At 47.7% G+C, this 24,522-nt stretch overlaps 2 protein-coding genes across 9 annotated transcripts in view; both read right to left on the bottom strand.

Annotated features, from left to right (window-relative positions):
* Window positions 1-180: 180 nt before the first annotated feature.
* Window positions 181-9,944, bottom strand: PGD (phosphogluconate dehydrogenase). Its single transcript, XM_027882510.1, has 13 exons — window positions 9,835-9,944; window positions 8,669-8,744; window positions 8,075-8,254; window positions 7,873-7,938; window positions 6,661-6,779; window positions 5,573-5,642; window positions 5,106-5,240; window positions 4,490-4,679; window positions 2,833-2,963; window positions 2,225-2,358; window positions 1,794-1,893; window positions 779-901; window positions 181-503 (listed from the first exon to the last, which is right to left on the bottom strand). Exons 1-13 carry the CDS (start codon window positions 9,840-9,842, stop codon window positions 384-386), a joined length of 1,452 nt encoding a protein of 483 aa, XP_027738311.1. The 5' UTR covers window positions 9,843-9,944; the 3' UTR covers window positions 181-383.
* Window positions 9,945-15,669: 5,725 nt separating this feature from the next.
* Window positions 15,670-24,522, bottom strand: part of KIF1B (kinesin family member 1B) — a 77,104-nt gene continuing 68,251 nt past the window's right edge. For all 8 annotated transcript variants that reach the window (XM_027882497.1, XM_027882499.1, XM_027882500.1 and 5 more), the window contains 11 exons: window positions 22,441-22,555; window positions 21,803-21,936; window positions 21,220-21,281; window positions 20,460-20,605; window positions 19,961-20,200; window positions 19,495-19,566; window positions 18,758-18,879; window positions 17,869-18,018; window positions 17,449-17,641; window positions 16,751-16,869; window positions 15,670-15,942 (listed from right to left, as the gene is read on the bottom strand). In XM_027882497.1, the coding sequence (XP_027738298.1) occupies window positions 15,900-15,942; window positions 16,751-16,869; window positions 17,449-17,641; window positions 17,869-18,018; window positions 18,758-18,879; window positions 19,495-19,566; window positions 19,961-20,200; window positions 20,460-20,605; window positions 21,220-21,281; window positions 21,803-21,936; window positions 22,441-22,555 (1,396 nt within the window). In that variant the 3' untranslated portion in view covers window positions 15,670-15,899. The remainder of the gene's footprint in view (window positions 15,943-16,750; window positions 16,870-17,448; window positions 17,642-17,868; window positions 18,019-18,757; window positions 18,880-19,494; window positions 19,567-19,960; window positions 20,201-20,459; window positions 20,606-21,219; window positions 21,282-21,802; window positions 21,937-22,440; window positions 22,556-24,522) is intronic.

Raw genomic sequence — 24,522 nt, 5'->3', positions numbered from 1 at the left:
AGGTGAATTTTCAGAAGTCGTGGAGATGACTGGCAGTAGCATTGCAGGGAGGAGATATAAAACAGAGCCAACTGTGGGGATTTTTAATTGCCCCCTTGGGAAGAAGAGGCAAAGAATCAGGGAGATTTGGGGTAAAAGACATTTTGGGCAGGCAGCAGTAGTGAAAAGAAAACATCTCCATACATTTATAACTAAATTTATTTAGCTTTCTTCTATGATATATATATATTGAGATATACATATATATATATATATATGAAATATACCCACAAGTTATTACAAAAGTGTCCAAACACAAGTTCTAGCACAGTACAGTAAAAAGTGATTTCTAGGAGAAATATTTGAGATCTACAGTATCTTGGCTTCAAGTGGAAGGATTTCCATTAGACGTTGTAGGCAGAAGAGGACACATTTCCTCCATGGCCTGTCCAGTTAGTGTGGACAAATACCCCTGGCTTCGATAATAATTCGTATGTGTGTGCACCAAAGTAATCCCGCTGAGCCTGCAACGAGAACACACAAAACAGACACATCGATATCACAGCCATATGAGCACTACAAGTGGCACCTACTGGTACTCGACTACAGGAATACGAGAAAAAAGATCTGACTGCAATATCATAACATTCAAATTTATTTCCTCGTTATTAGAAAAATCACTGCAATGAAACATTTATTAACATCTAGTAATTAGGAGTTCTGTAGAAACACAACATACTGCCACTGAGGCCTTTAAAGCAGTGCCTAAATAACAACATGATGGTATCTCAGTACCCACCTGAATCAGGTTAGCTGGCAGTACCTCATGCCTGTATCCATCATAAAAAGAGAGTGCTGTGGTGAAGCAGGGCATAGGGATTCCAATCTGTACTCCAGTACTGATCACACGGCGCCAGGAGTCCTGGGAGAGAGGAAAACGGGGGAAATAAAGAAAGAAGAAACGAATCAGTGCTTGCTCAGAGGTACGTGCAGGCACATGAACTATTTTAGTACAACTGTGTGCTATTTCACATTCTATCAAATCTAATAACCAAGTCTCTGCAAACCAGCAGTAGATTCCTGCTTTTACATAAACAGGTTGGTCCAAAATAAAGGCAAGCAATACAAAAGTTAACAACAGGACAGTAAAAGCTGAGGCAAGCAGTCGAACCGCAGCCTCGAGCAAGGATGCCGTTCTTTCACATCAACATGATCAGAACATGCCAAAAGCACAAACCCAGCAGGGTTCTGAGCAAACACTGAGGCACTTCCAGGACCTCTCCCCCAGCCTGGGACAAAGCTCGCCCAGGGGCGTAAGAGGTCAGTGCGATACTTCAGACAGACATGTGGATAATCCCCAGTACAACTGTTCATCTGATCCAGTAACTCGCATGGAATATTCAGATTCAGTTACAAGGGTTATTAATGATAATATAAGACTTCCTTGTTGGCCAGGTAATCTGGTTTTAATTCTGCCTGTCAGCTCCATCCAAATCAGGACACTGTTTGGACAGACCCAGGCCCAAAGAACAGCAGGTCTGGAACGCTGTTGTTTTGGGGCTACTGCAAACAATGGTACTGGAACAGAAATCCAAGGGCACAGGGCAGTGATGACAATGTTCATCACTGTTCAGGCCAGGCATTCTTCCCTCATATTGTGGTCCTGCTAAATTGCTACTGCCTAAGGCTCTTCCATAACAGTAAAATGGAAACCTTCAGTTTCCAGTTGTAGCTGGGCCAGAATTTAAGAGAAGAACCATGACAGTCCAGGCTGTAAACTATTGTTTCTGTGCTCTCCTTTCCTTGGAACTCACCTGACAGTTTTCAACAGCTGTCTTAAAGAAATCATCCAGCAGCAAATTCTGGAGGTCAGGGTTTCGATCAAAAGCATCTTTGATTTTTCCCAGGAACACACTAGGCAGAAGTAAACCAGGAATAAATTTCACAGCTTTCAACAAAGGCCCAGAATCTAAAACTTACAGTGCCAAAACTTCCCTCAGCTAGACTCAGATTCCAAACATTACAAAGACCAAAGAAAATCTGCAGCAGATTTTCTAAGCCACCAGAACAGAGTTCATCTGGTAACCTTTAGTCTGTCTCTGTACAGAAACAGCCTCTCCTCATCAGCAGAGTAACTCTGTGGATTTTCCAAGGAAATCTCCTGGCTTGTCAGCCAAGCACCACATAAACTAAACTGCCTGCTCTTCTCCCCTCAGCAACCAAGTTACCTCCTCATCGTAATTACCTCCTGATGATGCAGCCTCCCCTCCACATCAGTGCAATGGCACCGTAGTTCAGGGTCCAGCCAAATTCCTTGGCCGCTTGTCTCAGCAGCATGAAGCCTTGAGCATAGGAGATAATCTTGGAGGCATACAGGGCCTAAAAAAAAAAAAACAACAAAGTCACATTCCAAGAGAAGTCCCACAAAGTTGAACTAGAAACTTCATGGTCCACATGTTCTGTTTAGTCCACATCCCAACAGGGGTGAGTTGACACATTCCAGCTATTTGAGAACCAGAATTTCCTTTCTAGTTGTTGGAAAGCTTGGTCTCAGCAGAGAGGGATATCAAGAGATCAATACCCGTTGCAAAGACAGGAGTGTTGAGGGGTAGAAAAGCTCCTGTGCATGAATTATGACCTCTGCACCCCAGGCAGTGACCACTGCCCACTGTGGCGAGACTTGAATTCCCTCAGGACTATTCTTTGGTCAGGAACAGGTCACATTGTGCTTTGTGGCCATCACTAGACAGGAAACCGATTGATATAAAATATAAACATGAGAGCTCCTCCCCAGGGCTCACCAGCACCCCAGACCTGCTCTGGTGGGCAGCTCTGACCAGCACAGGCACTCACCTTGCGGATGTCCTCCAGGAAGGCCTTCTTGTTCCCACTGAACTGAGTCACTTTGGGCCCTCCCAGCAGCTTACTGGCCTGCACTCTCTCATCCTTGAGGGAAGACAGGCACCGTGCAAACACAGCTTCACCTTCGGGCAGGGCAGGAAAGGGAGATCATCAGAAAGCTGAGCATCGCTGTCAGTGTCTGAGAGCGACACGGCGAGTGTCACTGCTCCATCAGCCACACACACAGTGAAACACAGTCACACGGGCAAGGAGAATCAAGGATAAATCAGCAGGTTATAGGGGGAATAAGATTCATAAAACTGGGAGGCCCCTAACTAGTATTCAGAAGCCCATTAGAAAGTTTTATAACATCACTAAGCAGGTTACTAAATGTCATTTGTCAGGGCTAAGGAGTTAACATAGGAGTACCTTCAGCTCATAGAGAGAAAGCCTGAATGACAGTCTCTTGATCTGGCTCAGTAAATTCCTAATCATGCTGGTTTAAGTAGTATTTATTTGCAATTGATGACAGTATTGTAAAATGGGAGAGAAAAAAAAAGTTTTCCTTTCAGGGCCTGATAGAAGAAAAGCAAGCAAGTGTTCATACTGTATCTCTGTTCCACCTTTTTAGTTAGTCATGAATTATCAAAGAAAAAAACCACACCCCAAAAATCAACAACAACAGAAAAAGAAGAATGAGTAATGTTTGCACAAGGTTCTGGATCCTCCCTGCAGCAGGATTAGCATATCACAACTAAATCACAACTGGCTCCTTTCCATTTCTGCCAAAACTTCCTTCTACAGTGGGGAGGAGCAGCGGGGTGGGAAAGCAGGGAAAAGCAGGAGTAGCATGACTCTGCTCTTACAAGCACAAGTTTGCAAGTCATGCTTATGCAGTAAAACCACACAGAGCAACTGCCCTGAGAGCGGCCACGTTTGCACAAGGACTATGGCACACACTTCCCCATCAGCACAGCATTACCCAACCACGCTCCTGGCACTGCACAGCACTCAGCAGGGAGTGCCTCCTCCACCCTTGATCTTTGCAAGAACCCCAAACAGCACAATATCAACAGCACAACAAAGAAACACTGTTTCAGGCCCAGAACTGAAAGACTACAGCAGCAGCAGAATATTAAAACTATCTGCAGAAGCTGTTCTGCTGTTGGAATGCACCCATGTTTCTTTGAGAGCTACACTGCAGTTACTCTCTTTTAGCTACTGAATATAATTTTTCTTATCTTCAGGACCGAAAACCAGCCAAGGTAAAGGAAAAAGAGAAAGAGAAACATGAAAATGAAAGCAATTTTGAGAGCAAAGAACCTGTTGAGTCATTTAATTGCCCAACAGGAAGCCCACACTGGACCAGTGGTATTAGGGCACTGTAGAAGTGTTGCAGATGTATTACAGCTCCTGTCTTACAACACTCCCAGCACAGCACTTCATGCTCACCTGTCCCCAAGTCCTCACAGCGCTGTGGGGACACCAGGGACATAGGTGTGACACAGGTGTGACAACTGTAGTGCCACCATTTAGGGGACAAGGCAAAAACAAGCCCCTCAGACAAAACCAGGGCAGAAAAAGCTGAACAGCTGCACCCAGAAAAAGCTCCTCACTGGGGTGTGGTACCTGCAGTGGGAAGGATGGAGCCAGGTGGAGGAACAGTTACCTATGAGTGTGACAGGGACTCCGTACTCCAGGGCAGAAATGGCTGTCCACTTCCCTGTGCCCTTCTGTCCCGCGCTGTCCCGGATCTTTGGGAGGAGGTACTTGCCATCACTGTCTTTGAATTTCAGAATATTGGCTGTGATTTCAATCAGGAAAGAGTCCAGCTCTGTCTTATTCCATTCCTCAAAGACCTGGAAAAGGAGAAGAAATGTGCTTGTATGCATATATATATATACACACCCCCAATCTGCTATATCTACAATATACATCACCTGATTTATTGATTTATGTATGCTTTCTGCCTGTTTGATTACAATGCTCAGTGTTTCACTAGCTCTTTTCAGGCAAGGTAATTCCTATCTCTACACAAGAAGGTGCTTTCTGGGGAGAAATCAGCAGGGAATGGGAGGGTTTAGACAACCCCTCTAAACATTCAGCTGACTGTGCTTGCTGCTCCCTCATGGGAAGTTCAGGAACATTATGCACTGCCCTTGCAGGATGCACATCAGAAAAATTCCCTTCATGGGTGTGCAGCTGCTTCACCCAAGCCCAGCCCCTCAGCAGGGGCAGACCATCACCATGGCACAAGAAAAGGCAAGACCAAAACTGCAGCTCACCTTTGCCATCTCATCGTGCTCCATGCCCACCACATCCTTCATGAGGTGGTAGGCCTCACAGATCAGCTGCATGTCTCCATATTCGATCCCATTGTGCACCATCTTCACGAAATGTCCAGCACCTTCATCTCCCACCTGTCAGGACACATCCAAAAATCCCATCAGCAATAACATCATCACTAATCCCAGAGTGTGATACCTGCCCTTGTGCCTGAAGGAAGGAAGCAAACCCAGTGCTAACTGAAACTACTGGGTCACAGGTCCATGACCCAGCCATAAAACCTTGTCTTTCCATGGAATGGTGTGAGTTATCAGAGATGTCAGACTGGAAATGAACCCGGTCCACCCCAAAATCAACCACTGATGGCACTGGCTTTATTATGGACAAACATCCATGAGCTCCAGCAACCAAGCTACCTAAGGGAGGATCTAACCCCAGGTTAAGTCAGTACCAAATGAATATTTACCCAGTCACAACAAGGCTCCCCTGAGCCCACTTTAGCAGCAATGCTCTGGAATATGGTCTTGATGTGGGGCCTGTGGGGAGAAACAAAACAGCTCAGCAGACAGGCAGGGACACAGACACCTCAGGAGACTAAACCAATATCCATCAGTATGGACCAGATGCCTCCTCCTGCGACCTGCCCAAAGGCAGCCTGGGGTGAGGGCAGCTGGCAGGTTGATGGCCCACCAGGCAGCAATGTCAATTCAATATGTTTTTTGTAACTAGACAGTTTTTGCAAGATTTTACAGATCAAGTCACACCTGCAACACTGTGCAGACAAGCCTAATGCACTTAAAGGAGCCCAAATATCTTCTCCCTCTGAAAACAGAAGCTGTCCTTACTGAGCTGTTCATGGCAAAAAGATGGCATGGCAGCAGATTACTGTTGCTGATGGCTTTGTGCCATCAAATTTGAACAGGCTGGTACAGGTATGAAACACTAATGCAAACAGACAGGGACTCCAGAGATTCTAAAGCTGAGGTAAAGCCTGGACACACCTTTTCTTTCTGTATTTACAGAGAGAATGGGCAGCCAGGGATAAAGTCTGAAATGAGCTCTGATGTACAGTGAGTACAAAAGAGCACAGCAGCACGCAGGAACTTGCAGATGAACTGATGTATTCACTAGTCAGTACAAACATGTCCTGAAGCCTCCTTTTATAATGTGTCACTACAGGGACTTCTGCTGCTGCCTGATTCATGGTTAGCAGCTTCCCAAGTGCACGGGGCCTCAAAAGAAAAAAATAAACATTAAATAGTACTTGTTTAACATTTAAGCAAAATTCTTTCCTCCCTTCAGATTTCTGTAGGTCCTATATTGCCTTTGGATTCCTGGAAGAAAAACCTGCCTCTGTTCTGCCTGCCATGAAGGCTCAGCACTGCCCCATGACCCCAGCTGGGTTGAGAAATCTCGAGCCTTGAGGAAGTCAGATGGCAACATATCTTGTTCCCTCCACACCCACACCCTGCTCCTGCCCTCCCTCGGCTCTCACTGTGAGCAGATGATTATTGCACACCATTCTGAAGAAGAAATACAGCAGCTCACGCTTACCAGGCTTCTTTGGCTCCTCCTGGCATGAGTGAAGGCCCATATCTGGCACCTTCCTCCCCACCACTGACACCACTCCCCACAAATAAGATGCCCTTTGCCTGGAGTTCCTTACAGCGCCTCTGGAACGAAGAGCAGAGCAGCATTATTTCATTTGTTTACCAGCAGAGCCTTGCAAACAAAGGTTACCGATTCAGACCTAAAATTAGGTTTTCAGCTCTGCTTTGGACACGATGGCAGCCAACCTTAGAGAAAGCCTGTCCACACACCACAGGGAGTGTTGGGAAACTTCCTGGGGCTCTGACGTGGATCTTGCAAAAGGGACTCCCTGAGAAAACGAGTCCTTAAGCCCCAGACAGAAAAGAGCAGCACTGAGGCTGGAAAAAGCTCCGAATTAAGTGTCAGGTGACACATGCTGTGTGCAGAGATGTGGGGGAGGCAGATTAGGCCCAAGGTGGAATTGCAGAGCTCACTGCAGAGGGCAGGTGGAAGCACAGACAACATAAGGGCAAATAATTCCCTCTGAGTGGCAGAGAGGCACAGGCCCAGATCCCTAAGGAAAGCTGCAAGCTCCCCAGGGATTAATCCTCACCGACTACCTGGTTTTTGTTCTGGCATGGCCACCTCACTTATCCAACATCAGGATGTCAAAGCAGAAAGATGAACACAGCACCCCTTATAAAGATTTAGAAATACCAGTCTGAATGCAGGATTTTCCTGTGAGCATCCCAGATATGATAACGTAGCCTCCAGAACTTCTACGGCCACAGTCTGATCACAAGCAGATAACTACTCTGCTTGCACTAACTGAGACAGCCAAACCAGCAGTTCTGTCTGACTGGACTGTCCTGTGATCACGAAGGACTGAGAAGTAACAACAAATCCACAAAGACCCTCAGACTTATAAATCTCCCTGAAAATTCCTAAAGATCTTAACAGGAAATTTTCTAAAGGCCTTCACTCTTCAGAAGCTGTCAGTAAAAACACTCATTATGATTTGGGTGACTTCTACAAAATAGTCTTACAGAGCAATCCTTAGCTACTGTAACAATGGATTTTTAACAGGCTGCGTGATCTAATTTTGCAGAAATAATTCAGTTTGGCTTTTCCTGAGCAGAGGGGTGATGGCATCTTTTCGACTGACTATTCTAATGATCAGAGGAGAAAGAATCATGTCTATTTTATCCATATACTTTGGGTAGGAGACAGGCTTACCGTGGTATCTCTATACTCAGAATTCCCACCATCAATTATGATGTCTCCAGTCTCCAGCAACGGCACCTGCCAAAAATAAATCAGCACTTTGATTTTCTCCATTCATTCAACATTTAATTAATGATGAATAATTGAGAACTTTCAGAGGAAACTCCTCCGAAAGACAGCAAGAAGTCCCAGGGGGAAGGAATGTTTGCCTCACCAGTTTCTTGATGAAGTCATCCACCGCACTCCCAGCCTTCACCAGGAGGATAACGCGACGGGGCTTCTTCAGCTTGGAGACCATCTCCTCCAGGCTGTGAGCTCCGATCACTTTGGTTCCCTTGGCCTCGTTGGCCAGGAAGTCATCCACTTTGGACACTGTCCTGTTAAAGGCACACACCTGGGGGAGCAAGAAAACAACAGCTGCCAACACAACAGTTACTTTAGCTCGGACTACAAATTATACAAGCAAGGTTCAACATCCTGTGCTCTCCCAGTTCCACCTTCCCTACAGACCTGCAGGGAACCTGAGCATGTCTTTGCAAGTGCCTTGGGAAGCTGTGGGGAAGGGCCAAGCCCAAGGCAAACTTCAGGAAAAGTCATGCAGAACTAACATAGCAGGTGCCAGCTGAGCACAGGCCGGCACCACTGCTCTTCCCTGGAAACGGGGCAAAGGGCAGCACAGGTTATAACCCAAAGGAGGAAACAGCACCTGTTAGGTCATCACACAAGGATGGAAGAAGCACCCACAAAATGCTCAGCTCTAATTCCAAGTGCTGCTGAGTCAGCTTTTCTGAACGTTTCCCTCACTTACCACGAAGCCGTGGTCGTTCATGTTCAAAATCAGGTTCTGACCCATCACGGCCAGTCCAATCAAAGCAATGTCAGCTCTGGAACGGGGAAGAGCAAAAATGCCAGGTGAGTGTCATTAGCAGTGATCCAGCAGCAGCATCCTCACCTCTGCCAGGCTGTTCTGACCAGGCCAGCCCTCCCCTCCCTATCAAATGTGCTCTGAGTTGGTTCTGGCAGCTATTACTGCAAGAGATCATAGAATCACAGAACACCTCAAATTGGAAGAGACTCCCAAGGATCTTTGAGTCCAGCTGCTGGCCCTGCCACCCCAACAATCCCACCCTGTCCCTCAGAGCGTTGTCCAAACACTCCTGGAGCTCTGGCAGCCTCGGGGCCGTGACCAAACCCTGGGCAGCGTGTTCAGTGCCAGCCACCCTCTGGGGGAAGAACCTTTCCCTGAGATCCAACCTGACCCTGCCCTGACACAGCTCCAGCCATTCCCTGCGGTCCTGTCACTGTCACCAGAGCAGAGATCAGAGCTGGCCCTCCTGAGGAAGCTGCAGATCCTTTTGGCTCCTGGTCAGAGTGCAGAACAACACACAGTGTATCTCAAGTCACCGGGATTTACTCCCAACCACCAAGACCCGGTCGGATGAGCAGGAAAAGCAATCCAAAACATTGCACTACAGGCAGGGAGTAAAGTGAGCGGCTCTAACATCCACTGATGGACCCAGCTCTATCACAGCTCCACAACGAACAGACGCTGCACCAGGACACCGTGTCTGCACGTTGCATCACGTTTTTGCTTCCGCAACGCCAAATGATTCGGGGTGAGCACAGAAAACGAGGAGAACGGGACATTCCGCTGGAGGCCGATGCAGGGGAGCCCAGCCTGCCCCTCAGGGCCTGGGCTCGCAACCGGCTCCACAGCCACGACTCGGGCAGCGGCCGCTCCCCGGCTCTGCCACAGCCTCCCGGCCACCGGTGCGGTCCCCCCGCGGGTCCCTCAGCCCCTCCAGGGCCCCGTCCGCCCCTTCCCCCTCCCCGCCAGGCCACCCCGCGGGTGAGCAGAGTGCCTGGACAGCGGCTGGAGAGCCCCCCGCCTGCCCTCAGCGAACAGGGGGCACCGTCGGCCCTCGCCCCGCTGCAGTTTCAGCGCCGTCCCCGCCTGTCCCGGCCCGCACTCACTCGGCCATGGCTGCGGCGCTGAGGGCGGCGGTTCCGGGGCTCGTTCCGGGCTCCTCTCGGGGCTCTCTGGGCTCGGCCCTCGGCGCGCGCCGGGTCCCCCCTCAGGCGCGCGGGCGGGGCCGAGCGCGCCCATTGGCCCGTCCGGCGGGCCCCGCCCCACGCCCATGGGCCGATGGCACCGAGGCCACGCCCCCTTAAAGGGGCCGGGCGGGGCTCAGCGCAGGGTCGGGGTCCCCGCGATGTCCCCGCGATGTCCCCGCACTGTCCCCGCACTGTCCCCCGGCCACTGACGCTCCCGAGGCCGCAGGAGCCCCGCGAGCCGCGCCCGCGGCTGCCCGGCGCCTTCGCTGCGCCTCTGCCCGCAGCGATACATGGGGACCGCAGCAAACCCCTGGGAGCTGCGCATTTGTCTTTTCTGGCCTTTAATTATTATTAATTGGCTTAAAATTCTGCTGCTGAGCATCGTCCCAGGCTGCGGTCAGCCCCTCGCGTATCGCCGCCACCCATTTGTCGTGAGGTGTTCTGGAATTGAGGGAAAACTTGAAAGACCTGCCCCTCTGTGAGCAGTGAGGTTCCAGGGAGAGGAGCCAACTCCTGCCGTACCTTTGCTCCGGGACAGGCGGGGACACCTTCAGCATGTTCAGTTTGGTTTCTATTAAGTTCTATATAAATTATCCCCTAAACAAGAGGACCGGCAGCAAACTGACCCATCAGGTTTTTGGTTCACCTTAATTTTGGACACGAATGGCTCAGGAAGCAGTGAAAGAGAGAGCAGTGAAAGAGAGAGAGGCTCCTCTGAGGCGTTAATGGAGCTGTCGGAGGAGCCACCACAAAAAGGTCACAGGTTACTCAAGTGCCTACCTGCAAAGAAATAAGGAGTCAGCACCAGCAGCAAAGAGCTCTGCAGATGAAGAACAGATGTGGCAGCAGCCTGATAAAGGGATTTTGTCATCAAGTACCTGAGTTGAAGTTTCTAGAGGTGTGTTTGACCTCTTCTGGTGGCACTCAAATGCTTTGGGAATGTCCTGTCCGTGACTTTTAAGAACTTTCCACCTTCACACCAAGACAGGAACGATCCACAGGGATTCCCTGACACATCTTTGTTCCCAGAGCCGGTGCCTCAGACTTTGCTGTTGTGTTTGGGTGGTTTGATTTCACACATTTCCTCTCATTTTTAAGTGTCACACAAGATAAGCAGGTTCAGTACTGGCATCTGTGACACGCTGAATTCACCTTTCAGGCCAAACATTTTCTTGAAAGCATCCAAAGAGCCCTCAGATATTCTGTGTAACACAGCAGAGGGGAAAGGATGAGGGAGGACAAGCAGGGCCTCACAGAAATCTCACAAAAGCACCAGCTTGTTCAAGGCAGGTTTAGAAAACAAGCAACCAACATAAGACAGCAGGAATTAAATGCTGATGAAAGGAGCACACATCATACCTGCTAATGCACTGGTTGTACCTTTATTGTTTCACCTCGTTCACTAACAGTTCAGTGGTGCAAGGTTACCATACACAGTTAGATATCTGCATTGCACACCTAAGGCTATACAGCAAATGGATCAGAATTAGTACAAATACATGAACTATATTTACATTTTGTATACTCAAGCTCCAAATATCGGATATATTTACAAAATAAAATAAGAAAATGAAAACCTGAAATTAATGTACAGTGTTGCTGATACACTCCTTCGCTGGGATGAAATCAGTTTGCAAAGAGATTTGTTCGAGAAGGCCACTTATCCAGCATTTACCTCGTACACCTCGAGTGCAGAGATGAACAGGGGCACGGGCACTGCGCTCCCCAGGGATGTACTCAGTGAACAGCACGTCTGATGGCCGAATTCGGGAGCCAGAACCAACTGCACATGGAGTATGGACACGCAGAGTGGAAAATTCAGGACCTGATCCTGGGGAGTGCTGATCACCCAACGCTCCCTCTGCTTCCAGTCCTGGCCTCTGGGAAAGCAAGGGGTGGTTCAGCACTGCTCAGGGTCAGGCCATTCACTTGGCAGCATTAAGAATTGAAGACTTAGGGGCTCCACCCCCTCGGTTTTCCGAATCCACAGCCGATCCTGGCAATTTACAACCTGTTCCCAACGACATTGGACACAACCACCTGCTTGGCGTTGGACTCGTTTTGCTTTCGAATACACAGAACGCATAAATGGCCTTCTGAACAAAAGAAAAGTCAGTCCTGTTCTTGGACAGCTGATGTTTTTTTTTTTTTTAAACGAGGAAGCACAAAGTTAATACATTCCTGCTACAGACAGCACAGCCAGCCCACGAGCGGGGCGAGGAACTCCACTGATGGGACGCACACGCGCCAGACCCGGTCCAAGGGGTGTTCCCAGACCCTTCCCGGGCAGCAGCAGGATCCTCCTCCTTCCAGCAGCAGGCTCAGCACCTGCAGCTTCCACAGAAACCCCCACCACAGCACAAACCCCCCCAACCCAGGCTGTGCAGGAGAACCAGACAGATGCACGTGCACAGGCAGTTATTAGTCGATTGTATGGTACCAGTGGGTGTTAGACCGAAGCTAATCCTCTTCCTTATCTAATGTGCAATTAATTACAGATGTATAAATATACAATACATTACATAAAATTAAATCCCTGTAAATTAGATAACAAGCAGCAAAAAGTAAAGTCTTTGCTTTGAAATACCTTGCTAATTAGTAATCAGGATTATTAGCCATTGACCAAAAAAAAAACCCCATTTCTCAGCAGTCTGGAAATAGGACTCCCTTCCCTTCTGCATCCCAGAATAGAGGGGAATCTTCTTTAAAAAGGTAGTTAAAGTGCATTTGTAAAATACAGTATAGGAGGTTTAGCTTAGTTTTGAAATATCCAGGAAGCTTCAACACCACCATTTTCAATGGACAAAAAGGATAATTTTCTCCTTCCTCTTCGAGAAGAACACAAAGCCCCAAAGGCAGCAGTTTCACTCTGGGTCTCCCCAGGAAAGCCCCCCAGGCCCAGCCCTGTGTGTGCTCTCTGGGCTGGCAGGCCCACAGCAGATGCCTCCTCTCCAGAGGCCGAGGCCCGAGAGCTGTTTGACCCTGGGACTCCACACACACAGCAGGTGACCAGGAGAGGCCTGGGAAGTGTCAGGAGAAGGCAAATCAGCACATTTTCCCCTTCTTGCTCTGTTCCCAAAGAGGAATTTCTAACAGAAGTGGATGGAAATTCAGGTTTTGGGTGGTTTTTTTTTTTTTGCTTTGTTATCCTTTCAGAGAAAACTTGGATTGATTTCAGTCCAGCTCTGAGTAGGGAAACCCAAATGCCTCAGAGCAGGACTCAATAATTGGAAAAAAACTCTTTGCTTTTATGCCAGACTAGAAAACAGTAATGCCCATTTGAACTCCACACAACAGGACCTATTTTGTCACAAATTATGCAGCTTTAGGAGATACCGATGCTTAAAAACAGAATTTTGCTCTTCTGATGATCTGTTGTCCACACAGACATCAAGCCACCAGAAGCTGCTTGGGGTTTTTAGATAGAAGGGTAACATTTATGCAACCCAGCTGTAACATTCCAGCTCTGCATAAAATAAGCATCTGTCCCCTCCTGCTTTTAAAGGAAGATCCCTTAATCATGATTCCATGCAATGCCTCTATCCACTTAGTTCATTCTCTGGCTTATCCAAAGCAAAGACTTAGCAAACTAGTCCTTTTCTAGTTAAAAAAAAAAAAAAACAAACAAAAACAAAAACGAAAAAGATAAAAGTTAAAATGCTCTCAGTGGGTCACAACCTACCACCACCTAAATCACTCTGCCTCCTCAAACTGGTTCCACTCCCATCAGAAACAGTGGTGATGGCAGCAATAACTTAATGCTTAGAATTAACCTAATTCTTGAGATCAGCTTAGCTCCAGTGTGAGGAGCCCTCCTGCAGGACAAAGAGTCTTTACCCACACACTGGAAGTGCTTTATCATCATTGCATAACAAAGGAATATCATCACTGTATTTAGAGTCACACACAGTTAAACGAGACAAAAAACAGCAGGGAAAAAATAGTAAAATAAAATAAAAAAAAAGAAACACAAAGCACAAACCCATCCCTGTCATGCTCCTGGGCCCCCAGGATGCTCCCTCACTGTGGCTTCCAGTTCTGAAACGAGTCTGAGCCCCCCAGAGGCAGCAGGAGAGGGTGATTTAGCTCGAGAACTCTCCTGAGTCACAAGGACGTGTCCTAGCAAGTGTCACACTCCTCTCCCTGCTCCTTTGCCTCCCGTGCTTTGGGAGCTCTCCCTGTGCATTGCCCTTGACTGAACAATGAGAACCCCACAAAGCCAAAATCTTGCTCAGTGGATTCCAGTCCCACACACACAGAATTCCTAAAGCACGGCCGAGGCGGGACCTGAATCCAAACGACCTTCCGGAGCTGGAGGGTGCCCAGATGTGCCTGCTGGAATAGTGGAACAACCCCCTTTTACCTCTCCCTTGAGAGGGAAATGAAATTCCTGCCCATTCCCCAGGATCACAGCCCTGGCAGTGCCCAAGGAAGTAGAACACAGGAGTCTGAAACACAGGAAAACATACACACACCCCCCCAAACCTCCCTGAAAACCTGGCAGAGAGAGGAAATTCCTTCTGCTTTCCTTTCTTGGGGCACAGGCCAAAGCTTTGGCCACAAGGAGAACTTAAAACAGTCTGTCAGGAACTGACAGCACCCAGCTGATGTCCAAGAAGCCAATTATGACCTTCCAGTGACCAGGACCAGGATCCACTTGATCTGTCCCCCAGGAAGGACTAACTCCAAAGCTCAGATTAACTAGTGGGGTTCAGCTGATGAAAACTGCAGCAGAGAGATCAGGAGACACGTGACAGCTATTCCAAAGGGAACTGAAAGTTCCCTGGAGAAAACTGCAAGTGCTGGGTGTGCCTGGGAAGTGTTTCCTAGGCCGAGGATGCTCCCTGTGGACAGGTGGGGTGACACCTGAGCCTCACGGGTAAGGGATGCACAAACAGGCCTGTTGGAACGATCCCCCAGAGCAGCCACCCCTGACACACCAGTGACAGCCCTAAACCCCTTCCCAGAGAGGTGGGAACTGTTCCTGCAGAGCTCAGCACCAGGAGCAGCACCTGCCCTCTGTGATCTGCTCCAGGGAACAACCACACTTCCCACTGAACACTCTCCATCTGCCAAGCACAAGGCTGAGCATCTGAATTTGGGGGATTTTCTCTGGTATTGCAGCCAGGGGATCTATTCCTCCTCATATCAGCACAGCCCCCTCAGCTCACAGGCAGAGCAGTGTTGGTGGGAAGAGTCAAAGCCAAGCACTGTTCACTGCAACCCCACAGCAGGAGCTTCGAGGCAGATTTTTCTGGCCAGTCCTTCCTGCTTTGTTCCCCAACTTTCTCCAGCTCATCCCTTTGCCTGTTGGACCCCAGAAACTCAACAAGTCCAAAATCCAGTCTTGCCCAGATAGATTTGTCCAATATCAGCTCTCAGCAGAGTTGAAATCAGAGGCTGGATCCAGAAAGCCTGAGGAGCTGTTGCAGTTCCTGGCTGGGTAATGTCTACATTGAAGAATTTATCTTTCCCTGGCATTGGAACTTTGCCCTGAGGGAACCAATGACCACTGCCAAGTCCCAAATTGAATGAAAACCCTGCAGCAGTCCAGACAGACAACAACAGACAGTGGGACGGACACCAAAAGGTCAGTTGAAATGGGAAAAACAACTGTTATAAGAAAAAATAAATAATTTTTTTTTTCTTTTTCGAGTCGTGCATAATCACTCCTTTTTTTTTTTTTTTTTTTTTTTTTTTTTTTTTTTTTTTTTTTTTTTTTTTTTTTTTTTTTTTGATTTTTTTTTCTTTCTTTTTTTGTTTGGCCACATGCTACTAGTACAGTTCTGGTACAGGTGAAAAGAAACAAAGGGAGGGTTAAGAATACCTAGAAAATGTGCTGAAGGAGTGGTGGGGCAGGTGGGGGATGTTAAGCCACAGGATTACATACAAGAGAAAACTGTCAAGAATCACGAAGAGAAAATGAGAGGTAACACTATCTACCAGGAGTGAGGCAGGGGGACAGATGAGAACATTACATGGACTCAGTACTTCATCTGGCCCGTGCGCCTTCGAGCCAGTTTTGACCTGCACAGGAAAGAAGGGGAAAAAAAGCAGTTGGTAAATGCTGGAAGTTTAGTTTTTCCTCCCTCCCCACAGTTTGTCCAACTTTTTAAGTCTTTTTGTACAGTCCTGCTTTGCTCCCTGTGTCAAGAAAGTGAACCAGATCCAGGGCTGTAATGAGAACAAATTCTCACTCCTCTGCTGTGCTCCTTTAAAGGGAGGCAGAATCTTTTAAGGGCTACACTGTCCAGAAATTATTTGATGCTGTGACAGCTTAGTTTTTAATTTATTTTTTCTTACTGACAGAGCGAGTTACTGCAATGTGGTAAGATCTCTCCAGCAAGCAGGGCTGCCTGGGACCTGTGTTAATGGGAAGGCTGAGGAGAGAAGCTTGAAAAAGGGAAGGAAATGAGAATTTCTGCTTTAGCTCATCATCAAGCACCCAAAAAGGCAGTGCAGACCTGTATGCACAGAGGCAGGCAGGGGCTTTCTAAAGCTGTAAAATGGCAATGCAAGGAAGCCATTGCAGCATCCCACACAAGTTCAGAGTGTGGCTGTTAAAACATCCCAGGCCAAAGCAGCAGCCCCTGCAGTCCCTGCAGTACAGGGTGCTTTGTGTTCTGATTGTTCTGGGGCGCCTTCTGCCTCCCCTCCTCCCTCCTTCAGCTCCCTCAACTTGTGAAGATTCTTCAGGAGAAGAAGATCAAATTCCATGCCTGACCCTGCTGCTCCTGGTGTGCCCCTCTCCCTGCCCTGCTGCTCCTGGTGTGCCCCTCTCCCTGCCCTGCTGCCCCTGGTGTGCCCCTCTCCCTGCCCAGGAGGTTCCTCTCACCGAATTGTGCCAGCGAGGAGCGGATTGAAGGCGTATAACCAGTCGTTCATGTCCTTGTCGTTGATGGCCTGCAGCAGGACCCCACGGTGCTTTGTGCACACCCCAAAGGTGTTGGGTGTCTGGAAGGTGGAAAACAATTGAAAATGCTGAGGTCTAAAAGCACAGAAGCTGAGGCACGATTCCCCTCTGCCACGTTCCTAAACCCCCCCAAGACCTGAGGGCTTTCATTTACGTTTCACTGGTCATTTGCAGAATATTATTAGTCCTGAAATTCTACAAAATATTGTTTTAACTCATGAGTGTGGACTTTGATGGAGCAGTGAAGTTCATTTGATTCCTTGCAGGATGTTTGTGTGGGGGTTTTTGTGGGGTTTTTCTTTAAGTAAACAAAACACACAACCCCAGAACACCACACAAAGGAAGCTGCAAAATCCAAACACAGGGTGATGGCACCAACACAGCCCCTAAAAGCTGATCTGGTGTGTAAGAGCAGTCAGGTTCAGTCTCTGGCTGTGTCCAAAACACAAGAAACCCTAAACAAACTGGGAACTTTGTGGGCAGAATCATCAGATCCCAGACATCCTCCCAGCTGCATTCTGCTTGGACCAGAGATGACACACCTGACGTTACGGATCCACTACTGCCTGGGATGTTCCTGCTTTGTGGGCAAACAAACAGCAAGCAGCTCTCAGACTGACCTTTACCATTGCCTGCTGATCCTCACTGTATTCCACCTGGGCTGTGGATAAGTTTATGATTCCTCTTTCTACAGGATCTTTGTCACTGTTGTAAATAAAAACGTAGGGCCGGCGAACCACCACGAAGTGCTTGGCCCAGGAGGTGGAGAGGGGCTCCTTGAAGTGGAGGTATCCTTTCTTGGACACCACAGAGCTGGGGAAAAAAAAACCCACACATTAACAGGAAGAGATTTTTCCCTGCTTTAGGCACCTATTGAGTATCCCCATTAACTGCAAAACACTAGGCAAGACACTTGGCCTTTAACATGCTTTGTCTGCAGCAGCATTCTGGAAAGCTCTGCTGTGACAACCTGAACTGTGTCTTCAAAAGAAGGACCCTCCAGATCTCTCAGTGAACTTCAACCAATAAAAAAAACTTACCCTGGCCTGATTTCCTCAATATCAGGAACGAGGTTTAGGAACTCATTCTTTCCAGCTCTGGCAAGATAGGAACTTTCTACTGCAGGAATTATCTGGAACTGTTCCACCTCATGACAGGGACTGGAGGCACGAGAATTTGCTTCTGGTGTCCTTTTAATAGAAAAGTGGAGAAGGAAAAGTAAATCCCAGCAAAGCAACTGAATGTGACAATGGAATTTTAAGTGCATCTACAGCCCAGCCTGCTTTAGGAGTTTCATCCTCCAGCCCAGGCATTGGGATCCTTTTGCACAACATCAAATAGCATTTTTCCCTGATATCTGTGGAATGAAACTTATAATAACTGCCAGTAAGTTGTTTCCCCACCACTTTTGCCTCGTTTCTGCTGATAAACACAGTCACAACACAGACACACATCTCTGATGTAAACTGTACTTCATCAGCACTCCTCCCCTCAGGGATGTTATGCTGAGAAGGTACAAATTACATGTAATTTCACTAAACTGTTATTCCAAATTCAATCAAAAATATCTGCTACAGATACAGCTGAGAAAGATAAACAGAGATTAGTGGCCAAACTGGTTTATTTGGGTTGTTATTAGTAGACCTTTGTAACAGGCCTCTGAAACAACTTGTGGATTCTGCAGATGCACTGGTCACTGGAATGACAAGCATCTGAGTGTTTCTCCAGCACAAAGAGGAAAAAACCACTTCAAAATGGGGAAAATTAACTGTGCAGAGGGACTGGAGGAGTAAGGCAAGGGGGCTGGAGAGAGAAATAGTTCAAAGTAGGGACAAGGAAGAAAAGAGGAAAACAAAAATCAGAAAACACAGCCAAGAGGTTTGTGAAGCACTGAAAAGTAATGTTTTCCTGTTAATGCACGACACTTACTTCTGATCAATCGAGTTGCATCTGGAATCCACCAGAGAAGGGCAGGTAGATGAAGGGGTGAGGGTTGCACTGCTGAAACTGGACACGGACGGGTCCCGCCCGATGGGAGAAATATCCGACAGCTGCAGGGACAAAGCCAGGGACAAGGGGTTACAGAGCTGGCTTTGCAGCTGGGGCTCAGCCCTGCCTCAACACTCAGCTCACACAACACAAAGCTATTGCCATCAGCCATTCCCCTACTCAGCAGCCACATTTTTGCACACAACATAAATAAATAAATAAATAAATAAATAAATAAATAAAATACAAGGCAACTTGTGCAGACAGAGCTTGTTATCATGTCCTGCACCTCTGATTATTCACAGCCTGACTTCCTCAGTGGAACATGACACTATCCAGTCTGCAACTTGGGGTTCCCTGTGCCTACAGGCAGAATTTTAAAGAGTCAGTTTATCCTCTTCCATCAGGAAAGTGTATGGAGGGAAAGACAGGAAGAGCACTTCCAGTCTGCTGATAAACTGGAAGATGTACTACAGTCCAAGCCCACCCCACCTCCAGTTCCTGCAATGCTCTTTGCATCAGAACCTGATGCTGAACAGCCAAATACTTCCAACAGACTGAAAATAAAAATTAATGAAATTAATATAAAGTGGTTTATTTTTCCACAGTATCAGCAGATTCCACGAGCCACAAATCTGTTGCTATTGTACTACAAATACTGTGTACGGAATATTTACCTTACAATCACTGATGCTGTTGTACACCTGGTTGAATTCCCGATTGAAAGTGTGAGTTAGGAGCTGCAGACACTGAAGAGGGGGGAAAAACAAACGAGAGACAGAAAGAGAATTTTACATTTAGATTTTCGGGGAAATCTGAACACGAGAGGCAATAAACAGAATACAATAAACAAACTGTTAAACTGCTGTGAAAAATCCCAGAGGGAGAGGGGAATAATCTCTTGATAAAATTAGGAAGTTTCACTTACAGAACTATTAATGAAGGGGGGTGAGGTGAGTGAACAGCCACAGAACAAACCTACTGTGGTTCTGTGGTGTGAACCGATGGTTTCACCGGACAACACATTAAAATGAAACCCTCACAACGCTGGGCATTCACCGTGCTATCTGAGAAGCTCGTCATTAATCTTTAACCACCTCTGGCAGCCCAGCTGTGCCCCAGGAGGCCCCTGCCCTGCCCCACCTTGGTGGCCAGCTCCTTCTCCCTGTCCACCAGGCTCTCGATGTCGGCCGAGTCGTAGCCGCTGCTCTCGCTGGGCGTCACGGAGCTCTCGAAGGTCGTGGTGGAGATCTGGGAGGAGATGCTGGTGGAGGTGCTGAGGGTGCCACTGCTCAGGCTGGGGGACAGCGAGTCACTCAGGGACTTGGGGATGCTGTCACCGAGCTTTTCACGCAGCAGAAGGAAATGCCGGGTTTTTTCCACCTGGGGAGAGGAGAAATCAGTATCGTCTGTCCAGGACAGGCTGTTCTACAGACACTGAACTCTCAGGCATTCTTTAGATTCAGGGCAGTGAACATTTTCCCCAGGGAAAGGAGTTTACAATGGCACTAGAAACTGAATCTGCCTTTGCTGAATACACTGGGATTCTGAGCTGAAGGTTCCACTCAGCAGAAGCCACACACTGAGTATCTTCCCTGTTGGGAGAATTCATTTAAACCTTGACTTTGATCTCTTTACTCACCTCATGCAGCAGCTCCAGTTTCTCCAGTTCCCACTGATGCTCCAGGATGAGGCTGTCACCCCTGGGCCTCCAGCCTGCCAGGTTCTCTTCTCCCCTCACATATGCCACAGATGTATCCAGGACTTTCCTCCTCCTCCTCTGCATTCCTGAGCAGCAAGAAACCAACAGGAGACACGTTAAAACCACAGCCAGAGGGAAGTCACTAAGAAACAATCAGCAGTCTGTGAAGAGCCAACAACTCTGCTGTTTGGCTGGGAATACACAAGGCAAGGATTTCATTGCCTGCAATTACACATTCCAAAGACACCTGATTTAGTGCAGCTTTCTTACTTCATTCAGATATTTGCAAACTGCTGGTCTGTTTAATTCAACACGAGGACTTCAACTGCCACATCTTAGAAGAAAAATACACTGATACTACCTGACCTACATTGCTTCCATCCCCCTCAAAAGGCCAAGAGAAAACTCTGTTGCTGCCAAACCCATCTCCACTGTCAGTGATGAGTTTTGTATCATGCCCCTAAGTCTAAGACTCTGGTACATGCCCAGTTTCCTGAGATGTCAGAGATGTCAAGTTCTCAGTGAATCCTCATTCACCAGTGGTAAATACAGACCTGAGCCTGAAGTAACAGAATGTCCCCTTTCTCCTGTGAAACACGGGAACTGCTTCCCATCAGGACAGAACTGTTCACTCTGCTCTGCCCATGACATTTTCTGCGCTGTTTCGTATTTATCACTTGCACACGCAGTGGCTGCTCACCTGGACTGCCCGTGTCTGCCATTTTGCATAAACTCAGTTCGTAGATCCCCGTGACTCGGTTGCTGTTCACAGGAAAGCAGAAGAAAACAAAAACACTGTTATCTTCAGAAAGAAAGTGCATCAGCTTTAGTGCAGTGGGCCCCAAAGTAGAAGTTTAAGAAGAGTTGTTAGTTAGAACTAGACCTGAATTGTAATGTTGCATAAAACAAACAGGGCAGACTTCAAGATCTCTAAAAATGGTATTTCCCCCATGTTACCCCCCACCCTGCACTGGACTTGGAGAGCAGCTGCTGCAGTAAATTCCAGGTCAGGATCAGCACCATCTATGTGCAAGCTTGGAAAATGGAACTCTCTTCCCAACTGTCAGTCTGGAAAAGAGGTCAGTAAAGAGAGAAACCATCAGAGTTTCACTGGAATAAAGGCAAGAAAGAACATTCAAAACCAGACTGGAGAACCCACGACCGGGTATAGTTTCAAAGAAAAAACAAAAAATAAGCTACGTCCTCCCCCATGCCCTTTTCTAAGAGAAAAAAAGCACATATTGACAGGAAATCTCGGTGCCAAAACTGGCAGCTGAACTCACGAGTCGGGGGATTTGGAGTAGCCGCTGCCGAAGAGGTTGCGCAGCGAGCGGGGCGGGGAGATCTTGGCGTCCCTGGAGTAGAACACCATGCACACGTCCTTGGTGATGACTGCGGGCTGGATGCAGTGGTCCAGCTAAGAGGGAAAGCAGCACTGGGTGAGCAGCTGCAGACAGCTGGGCCAAGCTGCTCTGCTGCCCTGGGACAGCTTGGGGAAGTTGTTCTTGTCGGGGTGGTCGGTGCAGAAAGCCGTCAAGCTCCTTGACGCGTCTCGTGGGTGGAATAATTGCACCGCACAAAGCAGCAGCATCTTGCACACAAAGCCAGTGTTTGGAACACCAGCAGTACCTCCACTGCAACTTTCAGTGATCTCAGTGGATTTTCAGGTACAAAGATGGACAGAAGGAGGCAGGCACAGAGATCAGCAGTTTCACTTCACCTGTGCTGCCAGGCAGGAATACCCTGACATTAAGGCGTTAACTGTGAGTGAATCTTTCCACCCTGTTCTCAGAAAACAAATAAACACTTGGATTGGCTTCAGGACTGAAATCACTGAGCCCAGTCAGTGTTTATCTCAGGTACACACTGCCTCAAACGGTTCTGCTGAGCCACAAGCCAAAGGAAGGCACAGGGGTCTCACCTCCAGGTAAGCAGAGAGGGTCATGTAGATCTTCTCTCCATACGGGGTCACTCGGTTGAGGAGGAGGGAGTTGTGCAAGGAACTGTCCCAAACTGCTTCAAACCGGTAGAAAGTCCTGGAAAAAAGTAAAAAGCTCGATAGTAAAAGTTCCTCTGCATCCCTCTCATTGCTCAGTGTGAAGCAGCTCTTCCCTGCCACCATCCACTATGGCTCTCAGTGACTTAGAGAACAAACACTGCAAGCAAAAACCTCAACTTTTCCAAGATTTTTTACTTCTACCTCAAATGGTATTTTGCCTGTTATGAAAATGACTCACCTAAAAGAGAAAAGAGGCAATGCAGAAGAGAACAAAAGCTGTCACAGCACTACAGAGAGGCCAGCACTAAAGAACAGTGTTTCTAAACAGGCAGAATTCACCTCTATTGCTCCAGGTGCAACTCAGCCCAGTGCATGGGAAGATCCTTTTTTATAACCAACTCTCATCCTACACTCTATTTTAGGACTAAGAGATAGCAACAGAAGAGATCCTTCTAATACTCAGTCTTACAAAACCAGCAGCTTCTGACAGCAAATCAGGGTGCCTGATGGATGGGGTCAGTCCTATATTCCAGTGATAAATATTTCTTTCTATGCTCTAACAGCTTCAGGGAAAAACTTGCAGCTCTAACACAAACTTCTCACAGCAGTTTCTGCAGTTGGGTATGTGGAAAGGAAGGAGCTGAAGGCTCCCCCAGCTCTACCCCAGCAACCAGGAAAGTTCTTCTGGTCAAGTCAGAAGTGAGAGACAGCATCGGACACAGCCCGGCTAAATCACCAGACCCAGAGGATCATCACACCCTCCTCTCTAGCAGGGCCTTAGGGAAATGAGCTTTCTCCTTTCTCACAGGCACAGACTGATTTCAGGCAGGTCCCTTTGGAAAGAAGAGCTGTACCCTTCTCCAGGAGGTCAGCATGCCTTTCCACACTGGCAACAGAAACACAAGGTGTTAATTCTTCATCACCCTTAGAGATTCCCCTCCCAAACCCCCTTGCTGTTGAGGTTTTTCATCCCGTTTTGAGTCCAAACAATGTGGTACTAAAAGCAAGAAAAGTTCTATCTCTAAAAAGTTTCTGCACTAATGCCCAAGGCCAACTCAGAAAAACAGAAAATGCAACTAAAGACAAAGGACAAAAAGCAGGGTGGGGATGGAAGAAATAACAAAACACAAAGCAAACCAAAAAGAAACATGAAACAGCCCAAGAGCAGACATCAGAAACAGAGAGTTCTGACCTCAAACAGAGCTCCCAAGAATCCCCTTTTCCTGATACCAATTAAACAATTCCAAACTGGAGACACCATCAACTGTGCAGTCCAGCGAGAACACTGCTAAATACTGTTTGCATCTGAAGTAGCATACTTAGGAAATGACTTCTAAACATCTTGTTTCTGTTAAAAATGGCACAGAGCAGCATATCCTAAAGGCCAAGTAATTGGTAACTTTAAAAGCACTGTCAAGTAATAATCCTTTCTGGAGTTGGATTAGGCAAACAGCACTGGCTCTCTAACCCTTCACACATCTGTGTTGAATCTTCTGTTTTAAGCTTTCATCATGACTTAGTTAAGACAGCAATTTTTTAAACTTTAAGCAAGTTCCAGATCTACTGTTGGGGTGGGAAAGAAAGTAGTAAAACCTGGTTCTCACACGTGGGAAAACCAGTGTCTGGAGCCCCTGCCCCAGCTCTGCACCATCTGCCAAAAGTGATTTCTCATCGCAGGGAGAGAACACAGGGGTGAGTGTTCATCGGGGCACAACCACCACCACCATCTTCAGGAACAATGGGCTCTGGACAAACACCAAGCTGAAGCCAAGCACAGCTCTGAGGCAGTTTTTGTAGTGGGTTTTGTCCAGCCAGGAAGTTCCTTATCCACAGCCTGGCCTGCCCAAACCAGGACGTGCTACAAGAGTTACACAGGGAGACAAAAAGCAGACAAAGAGCAAACTCCTTTCAGCAGAGCCAACAGCACGGGGAGCACAGGACAAGCAAAGCACAGAAAACAGGAGAAACTGGTTAGATGTGTAGTTAGAACTGACTCTCAAGTGG

This window comes from Empidonax traillii, unplaced genomic scaffold (genome assembly GCF_003031625.1).
Source record: "Empidonax traillii isolate 1590-97213 ecotype Southwest subspecies unplaced genomic scaffold, ASM303162v1 scaffold106:size2091409, whole genome shotgun sequence".
NCBI classification, from domain to species: domain Eukaryota; kingdom Metazoa; phylum Chordata; class Aves; order Passeriformes; family Tyrannidae; genus Empidonax; species Empidonax traillii.
The sequence above is the reverse complement of the archived record's forward strand: the minus strand, read 5'-3'. Positions and strand labels throughout refer to the sequence as shown.